Source organism: Melanostigma gelatinosum, assembly GCF_949748355.1.
Source record: "Melanostigma gelatinosum genome assembly, chromosome: 14".
Taxonomy (NCBI): domain Eukaryota; kingdom Metazoa; phylum Chordata; class Actinopteri; order Perciformes; family Zoarcidae; genus Melanostigma; species Melanostigma gelatinosum.
In genome coordinates, this window is record NC_136647.1 from 13,412,467 (window position 1) to 13,424,824 (window position 12,358).

General features: G+C 41.6%; 1 protein-coding gene across 1 annotated transcript; it reads right to left on the reverse strand.

Moving 5' to 3' along the window:
• Positions 1–1,223: 1,223 nt before the first annotated feature.
• adad2 (adenosine deaminase domain containing 2) lies at positions 1,224–9,378 on the reverse strand (the record flags this gene model as incomplete). Its single annotated transcript, XM_079283353.1, has 11 exons — positions 1,224–1,334; positions 1,494–1,626; positions 3,095–3,332; positions 4,161–4,375; positions 4,551–4,718; positions 4,926–5,076; positions 5,687–5,815; positions 6,358–6,499; positions 6,677–6,809; positions 7,056–7,221; positions 9,258–9,378. 11 exons carry the CDS (start codon positions 9,376–9,378, stop codon positions 1,224–1,226), a joined length of 1,707 nt encoding a protein of 568 aa, XP_079139479.1.
• Between the last annotated feature and the right edge of the window lie 2,980 nt (positions 9,379–12,358).

Sequence of the window (12,358 nt, forward strand, 5' to 3'; positions counted from 1 at the left end):
CATTTGCATACAGACACATGCAAATCCCAGAAACTATCATGAAATGGTAAACTGAGACGGCGGCATGAACGTATATTGTGCTTCAATAAAGACCAGCGATGTGACATTAATTATTTTGCGTTGCAGCTTCATTAGAGAATGTTACCATGCAATTCTATTGTTTTTTGCTAAATATTGTAAAAGAGCCTGTAATTATTTAGACATGAGTAGTTGCATCTGTTCCAAGGAGGAGTTGGTTGCCAAGCAACTGGTGAGTGGAGCCATGGTGACAATGGACTGTGGCATCAGTTTGTCTGAGGGAATAATACAAATTAAAATTTAAGATGACGCCAGGCTCGCTGTGTTCCCTTTTTCCCTCGATTTGTGACCGTAAATGTGTAAACCAAGAAACTATGATGCAGTCGTTCTTTACTCACTTCAGTGAGATGATTGCACATCTATCCATCGCTGCGTGTGACAGCTCAAGTGTTCATGTCAATTCTGACACACAAACATGTGATGGTCCGAAATATGTTTGAAATAAGCCACTGGCATTGATTGGCGTTGATCGGTAGCATCGTAGACATAACTCCATACATTTCTCTATAAAGTTTGACAGTTATTTATTGGGATATCCTTTGCTCGTGTTTCTACATCGACTGTACGACCTGAACACCTGCTCAATGTAATGATAACCAGGAGGCTGGCAACAGGTGATCTTACCCGGTGGCAGAGAGAAGTGCAAAGCACTGATGGTGTCATTATTCTATAGCCATTACACTGCAATCAACATTTACTTCATAATAAGTTAAAACGAGAATAACTACTACTTTAGGCTAAATGTGTAAAACCCTCCTTATAATATAAATACAAAAAACTGTACTGTCAATGATCAGTCTGTGAATAAAGGGAAAACTTACAAAATTTGAGACTAAAGAAAGAAAACATTTTACTTATTTGGGAACAGGATTTATTACCTTTTTAAAAACAAATCTCAAAGTGCAATAAAAACTAGAGCGGACTATAAACCATGTTTTTCCACCCACAACCCATTCGAACGGACTACTTCACTGTGGTGCACAACAGTAGGTTTCTCGTTTATTACACAAACCGAAAGGAGAAACATGATACATGAACAAAACTAAACTTACTGTTAAAAGGTTATAAATGAAGTAAACAGTAAACGGCAGGAAACACTCGAGAGGAACTTAAACTTCTTCATGCAATGTTAATGAAGAGCACATTCAAGCGCTAAAGCAGTCCACCAGCTTTTTGGAATTCCAGGGACCTGCGTGGTTGCTCAGAAACCGCTGCTTGACCAGATCGTTGACCGTCTGGTAGACGGTGGCTTCCACCTATAAAGCAAACGACAACATCATGCATCACACGTGTTTAAGAACTGCAAAGATGCAACGTTATAAAAGAATTGAAGAAAACCATAACAACACGTATAGCTTCACAGTCCTCTCATGGAGCACTGAGCATTCGTGTAATCTTCTATAGTGGACACGCACCTTGACGCTTTGGTAGGTGGGGAGATCACTCAGATAGCTCGGCCCACCCAGCCGTGCGACTTTGAGGAAATAACTGTAGAGGGCTCTCTTGCAAAGTCTGCTGGAGAAGCCCGGCCCACTCACAGTCGGAGAGCTGGGAAACAAAAAAAGTCCAGTGATTGCTTCCCTGTACTTCCATTGCCTTTCATACACCGTATTATATGTGATCCAGCCTCACAACAAAGCCTGTTAGAGATTCTTCAATCCTGCACTCGTTAAATCACATGTTTAATTTACATCCATCTTACTTGAGATACAGACATGATTTGACGGCATATTGGATCCAGTTGCAATAGTTGATACAAATACATCCTGTTGTGGTTTTTAATCTGTGCTACAAGCAAGTCCAGCCTCCATGTTTTGTAGTAAGTGTAACACACACTCCCTCACCAAGGATTCATGAAGAAGCCAGCACTGAGGCTGGTTCCCCTTCCAAGTATCCACTCGTAAGACTAAAGACTGTAAATGTAAAACGTGGGTTCATACACTGCATTTAACACTGTCCACCTCCAACACTAGTTTGGAGGATGCAGTCCCTGCTTCAGGGCTTCAGCTGGGCTAAATACAAAAAAATAAAAATAAGTGTTTGGCAAGACAATTCTTCTGTGCTGTTACAGGAAACGTGTAAAGTGTGGTCTGGCTGAGAGACGTCAGCGTTTCCCACAGGCAGCACTTGCTACCACTGCTGCTGAGCAACGTCCTGATTGTTTTGAGGTGGTATTTAGTACGACAGCATTGATAGTAGATGATTAGCAGATTGCTGGGTGACTGATGTCAAATCACTAGTGCTCCATGACCACTACAATGTCTGCAGCCCATTATATTCCTCATTCCTAAACCACACATTCCACATATAATGTATTCTCCGCAGAATTCAAGAGATTGGGCATTCTACTTTTACGTCACTAAATGAAAGAAGTAAACGACAGAAGCAGCTTCTCCTTTTGGTTTTCTCACTATAATTTGTAGGTGTTCTTACCATCCTTTCAATTCATCTTCACCTCCCCCCCACATGTCCTGTATTCTTGCCCTTAAATTTATTCTCTTCTTTTCCAGGGAGCCTCTTTTTTTTCATTGCATATTTATAGGTTATTGTGTGAAACGTCCTGCTGAGCTCGTCCTGAAAAACACAGTGTCGCCCATAAAGCTAATAGTTCGGGCTGCAGGACAGGAGCTGAAATACGGAGCAACACTTGCGAGCGCCAAGCAGGATCTCAAATCTATTTTCGGGCTGTAATCTCTGCTCAAGGACAACACAGCCTCCGGTGAGACACACTCCAGCTTCTGGACATCAGCAGTTGTCTGCAGCTTCAAAACCGAAGAGATGGCAGGAGCCCCAGGCCTCACCGAGACTGTCAAACAAGCACACTGCATCCGGCACTGCCAGCAGTTCTCTCTACTCCATCCCTGGAACTGGCTGCAGGAGTGTGAATGAGGTAAGCCTGAGTCGGCTCTAGACTCTCTGCAAGACCAGTACGGGACGTCGTACAGGTCCCACATTTCTGAGGCAGGGACAAGTTAGTGTTTTCTTTCATTTATTGTACATGCGTTTTGTATCGTACCCATCAATGACGTAGCCCTTGCCACAGTCCAGAACTTCAACGGCCTTGTCTCCAAAGCACCAGTTGACGCTGAGCTCGTCGTGCCGCCCCGGGGACGTCACAGCAGGCCCCACGTAGTGGCCACAGAGAACGAAGATGTTGTGTTTTTGGTAGGACGGCGGCAGGATGTCTTCCCATCCGTCCCCCAGTCGCATGTTGGTGATATCGGACACTTCCTCGTTTAAGAGCTGCTGGCCTCCTAAATAAACAATTAAATCTCAGCATTTGCACGTCATTTACAAACAGGTGAAAATAATGAATCCATGTCAAATAACATCATGAAAATAAATCCTTGAAGACGACTATTTCTGTTTCAGCTAGTACAGCTTCAAAAACATCTCACTTACTGTAGGACAGCATTGGAAATGTAAGACCTGGATGTTAAATAGCAGGCGTTACTGTTTACCTGGAATTAAAGTTACTAAATTAAAGTTTAAAATGACATTTTGGAAAATATGCTTATTTCCTTTCCTGTCGAGTCAGAGGAATTCTACTCTCATGTCTGCATGCGAAACATGAAGCTACAGCCAGCAGCCAATTTCACTTAGCATGAAGACCAAAGGTAATAAAAACCTGTCTACCAGCACCTCCGTTATATCACATAACTCGTGTTTCATTCGTTACTTTCTGAACGATTCCTGAGCTGAGAGCAGAAAGATGCGGTCTGTAACTTCTTCTTCTCATAGAACTCTCAGCGAAATAATAAAATGAGCGCATGAACTAAAATCTCTAATAATGGCTTTGAAGGCTCTCTATATCATATTCAGAGCATCAAAGGACTATCTGTAGTGTAACGATATAGTGGAGTAAGATGAATTCACTCTCACTCTGTGTGTGTTGTGATTCGAGCTTCTCTGTGTGCTTTGTTGACAAAGCCACGCCGGCCTTGCATGTTTTTTAGTTTCATGTTACTGCATGTGAGATCGCCCCTCATCGCGGAACCTGAGCAGCCGCTCCTCCGGTTCCCCCTCAGGTAAACGCCACGCTGAGAGCCGTGTGGAGACACTGGATATGCTCTGAACTTTACCTTGCACCATGCTGCTGATGTAGAGTGGCTGGATATAGTGGCTCAGCAATGCGCCCTGCACCCCAGTGACAGTCCAGCGGCACAACTTGTCACTACCAGACATGCAGCAGACCGTGGCACCCCACACACTTGGGTCAAGGTCGGCTACAGGGACCAGCAGGTCCTTGGCATGATACTGCAGCTTCACAGCGCTCCAGATATCATTCACAGAGCCCCTAAAGAGGACAGAACGGAAAATGATTAGCAGGCTAATAATAACGCCTTTCACAACATTTGTAGGATGCTACTATTCTCAGAAGTCAAATCCACTGAATTTCTATCCCATGGCATCTCAGAAATACACTACACAATACCGCTATCAGCAAAGCACAAAGAGGGGAATAACAGCACTTGAAGTCGACGTTCAGCGCTCCTTCAGGACACCGATTGGTGTAGAGATGCAGACTGGTCTTGGGTTTGAGCTGGAGCTGGTTGCTGTCTGCACTACTCTCAAAAACACAGTAATCCTTGGCCTCTGGATCGGCATCAAAGAACAGCAGGAGCTGTTTGTACAGAAACCTGAACAAAAGACAGAAAATAACTTTTTGTTTTTACACCGGCAATTTCACCAGAAGCACCATCAATGGCACAAGACAGACGGCGTGCTGATCCAGGCTGCCTGCTCTTGCAAGAGCAGAAAATATTCGGTACATCATATTAGTATTAAATATATGTTTCTTTGTAAATTAGGGCCCCTTGTTGAAAGTCGTACTCGCAGTTTTGTACCTTTTGAGAGCCCGTCTGGCGATGATGATGGCATGGCAGTCATGGACCATCGTTCCATTGTAGCAAAGCCACTTGCTGCAGCATGAGCGGCCAGCTCCCAAAGCCACCACCATGTAATGCTGGCATGGAACCCCCGCTGTGTCCAGCACTTCTGTAGGGAAATGGTGCGTGAAGGGGCATTTAACTATGGAGGCGACGACACATGTTTAACACTCAATTTTAAAAGCGTTGATTGAATATAAAAAGAAGCAAGCAGGAGTGAAATGCCTCCTGAAGGACTCGTTGGTCGTCGTCGATCAGACGCTTAATAAAGAAAGGAAAGAAATCACAGCTCTCCGGCATTACAAATGTCAAAATCGTGGTTGGCTCTGGCAAGCGTGGCGATAAACGCAGCGATGTTACTATTCTGAGCATGACGCAACAGAAGTGTCTCGTCTAAGTCCTAAAGAGAGATCTATCTATCTATCTATCTATCTATCTATCTATCTATCCAGATAGATAGATAGATAGATAGATGCTCTATAAATCTAACCTGTCTTGTGTCTCTTATGAGAAAAAATAAATCTGAAACCGATTTCAACGTCCAGTTTTGCATCAGTTATTGAAAATACCATTTAATATTCTTCTATGCAGATGGAGACTTTTGTTTTTATACAGCCAATCAAATCTTACATGAAGCGGTAATGTCTGTCTGCTCCGCCATACGCAGAGCAGACATGCATAGAATACCAATCCAGACAATGTATTCCACTGACACTCACCTCTTATCAGGACAAATGCTGCCATGTGGCTCTTGCAGCCGTAGAAATCGGGACACATCTTCAGCAGGCTGTCGAACTTCTCACTGCTTATTGCTGCCATGTGACTCTGGTGCCAGTCAGATCTCCAAACTAGAAGACAAAAAGAAAACCAAAAGACAGCTATGTATGAGGGATAGAGTGGATTTTGGACATCACCACGTTAGTGCTGTTCTGAAAACGCTTTCAGATGCGAATGATAAGAAGTACTGCTTGGCCTTGAACATGTTTATGAGAGACTACTGCACTCAGTGTATCGGCTATTTGATCGATTGTGATTTAAAAAAAAAGGTCTCAAAGAGGGTTTTTTTGCCACATTTCATTTCTTCTATCGCTACGGCTTCACTCTGTAAAATGACAGTAAAGTGGTACCGATAAGAATGTGATGCAGTATACTGTTGCTTTGCAGCGCTACAATATGTTGTATACTTCAGTACAAAAAGATATACTGCCATAAATGCAATAACAGAATTGTATTGCCAATAGTAGAGAGGAAGAGGATGCTTCTTCTTCTTCACTGCTCTGTAGGCTACACTAGCACCAGACAACAACTCGGCTGTTAGCGGCAACAGGGAGCCGGGTTATGATTAGATAATGAATGCTGACGTCACACAGCGGGACTGCTGCTACTGAACCTTCAGTCTGCTTGCTCTCGTCTGGATGCTTCAGGTCCTTGAAGTGGTCCTGGGTCAGCTCTTTATCCGAGAGTATGCTTGGAGGGGGCAACATACCGTAGAGAGACAGGGCATCAATGTCGTCATCATCAGAGTCTTCATCCTGAAAAAAAAAAATAAAAAATCATTCTGGGAAAAAAAAAAACTCCTGGAGGCTGAGTGTGACAGCTGATGATTTAATAACTAGAAGAAAGCCTGGACAAGAACCCAACACATTTCACATGTTGTCTTTGTCATACAACATCACCAAAAATGTGGAAAACCCTGACATTGCCTCTACCTCATCTCCCAACAGGATGTCTCCAGAATCATGTTTATCTTTGAGTTTTCGGATAAAAGCACTCTCAATTCTGGGGCCGTCTGCTCCTTCGAAGAGGAGGAGCTCGTGGTCTCCGGAAGCAAGGAGATCTTTCCTAAGACGGTAAAGTAAAAGAGAAAAAGATTTAACGTTAAATTAAGCAGCTAATGCTTCAAAATGTCTTCATGATTGTAGACGAACATTTGCACATCCCAAAATATCACAACGCTAGCTAAACAGTTTGAGTAGTAGGAAGTAGAAGCAGCCACAACAAAACAAAAGCTGAATTACAATGTGCAATAAATAAAGCTTGCTTTATCTAGTATTACTCTAACCACAACACTGCCAACTGTTTCATTACCTCAGTCCAGTAGCACCACTACAGGCGGACACGTCCTCTGTCGGCAGTACCAGAGGACGGCGAGGGTCCAAGCTTGGGTTGAAGTCTGGAAGAGACTTAAGACGAGCATCACCCTTTTTTGGACTGTACTTCAATGCTTCCTGATACGCCATGATTTTCATAAAGCCTGTAGAGAGAAACAAAAGATTATAAGTTGATATGAGGGTTGCAGCTGTAAACTGTGCCAAAAGGCCAACTGTGACACAATCAATAGGATACTTCAAATAATCTACACGCCTAACAATGTCGACAGACATAGATGACATGATGCATTTGCATGCTGCAACAGGAAGAACATGTCACTTAAAATCAATAATTGATCACCAAACTGATTCCACACACGAACCAGGTGAACTGAACTGGGTAAACGAGCTTTTCTGAATATGTATAATTGTATTTATTTAACGTGGAGGTTGTACATCAGATGTATTAGATGATATACACAGTTATTTTTTTTGCAATTTCACAGTTATAACACAATTAAAACAATTTTAGTAGTTTTTTAAAATACGTTTTTACTGTAATGCTATTTAATGAAACATGTGTCCAGCTTCTCAATCATGACGATTTGGTGATTTTGTCTGTTTTGTAAAATTCATAGTGCATTTAGATATTTGGACAGGTGGTCGCACCAAAAAAAAAGACATTTTTAACGATGGTTCATTGGGCTTTATAACTGTGAGCAGCACTAAATTATTGTTTATCTCATTACTTTCTGCCATTGTTAACTTTAAACCAAATGACTGACTAGTCACTAGCCTAATCCTAATCTAGAAAGATTAGTCGGTAAGAAAATAACCTATTACGAGCCCAATATTAGCGTAACGTTATTTAACGTTATGTTAATTAACTTACAGCGGTTAGCAAAGGAGGACGACATTCAATGTGACACCCAGTGAACTAGCTAGCTACGGAGCTAACAGTCGCTTTTCATTACGGACTTTGTCGACGCCAGTAATGAACAGTTGCACATTTTAAAAGACAGATATACAGTTGCACATTTTAAAGACACATCTAATAAACTAAAAGTTAAATTAAACGTCAATTAAACGTTTGCTTACGTTGCACATAGTTAGCCAGTTAACGGATATCTTTGGTCTCTGCTTCAACAATTACCTCATGGTCCAAGAAAAACAAAACGTTTTACGTCGAGGTTACAGCAGTGCATTACGTTACGCTACGTCGAGAGTTTGCATGAGGTTGAACGAGTTTAACTTCCAAATAAATTGTGGCCACATATTACTGCCAAGTTTACCTTCAGCCGATCGTCAACACTGATAGAGGCGAGTTAACGTCCACCTGGGCACACGACACGGGAGTAGGCGGAGACAGCTTAATCGGCAAAATGCGCGAAATTTAAATCTTCTTCTGGAGGCGGTTGAGCAGGACTGCTCCGTGAATTATTGTCAAGGGAGTGAAGAAGATAATTATGGGGGATTGAGGCAATCCTGTGAATAGGAATAAACGAACCAGAGCTGACAATAATGAGAGAGAGTGAGAAGGATGTGAGCGAGGGCAGAGAGAAAGACCTGATACATGTATTGTCATAGTAAGGTTCAATGAAAGGGCTCAAGACAACATGGAGTTGAACTTGAGAACGCACTCAATCTAAAGGAAATAGGAAAACTTAGGGTGGAAGCACAGCATGGTGTTGGATGTAAAGGAGTAAATGGCCAAAGACTAAAAATGACAAGAGCGAATCAGTACTGATTGAGGTTACAGTGAGAGAGCATTTGTGCCAAAGCCACCGAGGTGCTTTAGTTGCCAGAGGTTTGGGCACACAGTCAAAAACTGTAACGGGAAGAGTAAATGTGCAAGGTGTGGTGGGCGACCATGAGTATGGAAAGTGTGGAACAGGGACACAAACAAAATGTCGAACTGTGGAGGAGCCCGTATGGTTTATGGAGTGTGTGAGGTGATGGGGCGGGAGAATGAAATCCAAAAAGTAAGAGTTTCTATTCATGTTGTGCTTCTGCAATTAAAGTTGCGTGTTTACAAGATAATATACAGGAACTTGCAAGCCTAATATTTCCATTTTGACTCTTAAAACATGTACACTATATTGACAAAAGTAGATGGACGCCTGTCACCTTACCTGTAAGGTGACAGGCATGTCTCAATCCTAAACTATGGGCATTCACATTCTGCTAGAACAGCCTCCACTCTTCTCTGGAGACTTTGGACCAGATTTTGGACCCTGGTCGGGCACTGATGTCGGTTTCTCCAGTTCGTCTCCATTCCGTCGGATGGGGTTGAGGTCAGGGCTATATGCAGGCCAAGGCATGTTCTTTCACACCAAACTGTGAGAATCATTTCTGTCCTGATCTTGTTTTGTGTGCAAGTGTTTTGTCATGTTTGAACTGCTGCCACAGTTAAGATATCACGATAAAGTACGTGTCTACAGTCTTTTGATCGTGTAGTGCACAATGCACATGCGTAATATTCATAAATGGCTGTCAATTAGTGGATAGGCGTATAAAATGAGATGGATATTTGGATGCAATTGAGGCATCAACTCAAAATACACATGAGGAAATCAGGGGGATGTCTGCTCATGTCGGCTGAGTAAATATAATGGTTTCAAATCTCTATTTGCTCTGTGAGATCTGTGTGGTTGTCACCTTTTTGGTTGGAATTTAGATTGAATGTGGGAAACGGGAGAAAATGAAAGAGCGGGTCAGTCATGTTTTATGTATAGACGGCATAAATAAGCAAATGGGTACAGAATGGTTTGGTGATTTCTATGAATTTTAAATCTGTAGCGCTTGCCCACACATGCACACCCATAGCAATATAAACACCAAAAGCAAGCGCTGAAAAGCTCCCACGATGAAATGAGTTTGCAGTTGTAAAAATTAAATCACACACACACACACACACAGACTTTACTAACCTGCCGATAAGTGTGTGGCATTATTTGCAGTAGAGTAATGTTCCCCTGATCATTGTGCAGCTCAAGACTGAACTCTATTTCCGTTCTCAAGAGAAAACCTTCATATCGGTCTCTGCTGAGCCAAATGAAGCTTTGAAATGAGCGTATATGTGTGTGCATACGTCTCAGTGTGTCTGTGTTTCGTATGAGACTCTGAAATGTTAAGTCTCTCCAGTCTCAAGAGAGCCTGCAAAGTTGCAATGGAAAACTATCCCATGTATCATCTTCATTTTAAATAACACCTATTCCCTCCCTGTCTCCCCTCTCTTTGTCTCTTTCTACTCCCTCTTCTATATTCTTCTTTCTTCCACTTTCTTGCTTGCTTTCACACCCACGCGCTTTCTCACAGGCTGAGAGATTTCCCTGTTTATTTAATTTTTTGAGTGGAGAGAAAAGCAGCTCCTGCTCAGGGACAGTGTTTCCCAAAGACACTGTCACTGGTGTTGGAATATGAACAGGCAAAACTGTGAAATATTGAGCCCGTTGACAATTTTTCTCAACATATGTCATTGTGTGCATGTGTGAAAGTGTGATTGTGTTGGTGTGCTTGCATGTTTTTGTGTCTATCTGTGGGGATAAAAAACACTCGGCACAGTTGTTGAGCGTTGTTATTGATGCCCGACGGTCAGGGATAACACTGTGATGTGTTCATTTATGCTAATTAGCACTGAAAATGAAAACCTGAATTTCGACCAACTCGATTTTCCCTCTGGTGTCCACCATGTGTAGTATGTTCCATATGTGCGTGTGTTTACTGTGGTTATACTGTACCGACAAAATACCCAATGCAACAGCTTTTACAGTGTTCATTTAGCAACATTAGCAGGATTTGCACATATTGTTTGCTACTCGAAGATGTTTTCTTTATTTTACAGAGTAAATAACTGGTAAAATAGATATCCGCACACTTAAATCTATGCAGAAAACCCTTTATTTTTATTTTTCAGTCTTATTCTTTGACTTTTGGCTTGTGAATATAGGCATATTTGACATTATTTACACTATTTGTCGAGTAATATTTTATGGATTTATTTTAGGAGACAGAATGGCTTCTTTACTGAATTGTGTGTGTGTGTGTGTGTGTGTGTGTGTGTGTGTGTGTGTGTGTGTGTGTGTGTGTGTGTGTGTGTTTTCTTATTAAGGTGGTCCACTCACCAGTTGACCTTTGACCTATACATGGTGGTTTACCAAGCAGCATGTATGTTTATGGAATTGAATAAAGATTAATACTGAAATGTAAATATATACGCAGTAAGCGAGACCGTATGCAGGATTATTTCCAAGTTGAATCCAAATGTGTATGTTTTGTCATTTATGGCACAAGTAAGTGCACAGATCATTTTAAAAGCGTGTTAAAAATCCTTTTAGAGATCTTCAATGTGTTGCTGTTCATAGAAAGGTAACATTTCTACTTCACCAACATCTTTGCAATGCATTATGTGCGGCTGTATCCGATTCGGTCTGCTCCTTTCATTCTGAAGGAGTTGCACGGTGGAAGAGTGACATCGGACTTTGACATACTTGTCCAGCATAAGCCTCTCATTCTCGAGTGACTGTATCAGACTTGCCGGTGAATAAAATATGAAATTTGGAAATCTAAAACTGATTTCCAACTGGGTCACTGCCTCCATGCACAACTGAACAGGGATAATTGGACATTCATATTTTTTCCCTAAATGCATTTGACAGTTCTTTCCCCAGGATCACCACTAGAGGGTAAAAGTCCTTCGCTCACTCACTCTCACGGTTTATTTCTAAAACACACATGACCTACAAATCAGCAGCATCAGGCAGAAGAGAGGGAACAGAGAGAATAACTGCTCACTGAAAACGTTCATTTCTCCTTCATACTATCCTTCAATTCTTTTTATTCATAGTATAGCACTTGTTCTGGATAATATTGCTCATCAAAGAATATAATTACCAAGGATAGGAAAGGTTTGGTCAGTTATTAAAAGAAAACAATGTATCAATATTTATGAATTTCATCAGACATTAGAGGACAACAAGAGGCAATTCCACATATTGAAAGAATCTATAAAATGACAAGAAGTGATATCGTATGTAGGAAACATTTTTTATAATTTGGCCACAATTGATTTCCAATTCATGGATCTTCAGAGTGCCTGCCTCTGGAAAAAAAGAATCAATGCTAGGAATGAAAAAAATAGAACAGCATATATTTATGTTTGTAAAAATGTGGTGGAAACGTATTTGAAATAGCTCAACATCTACTCTGCTGGATTATTACAACATTTCCCCACATATTCATGTTCTTATGCGTCTCCTGATGACTTCAGTGATCTCCTGACTTTGCCTCTGGTCTTGGGTG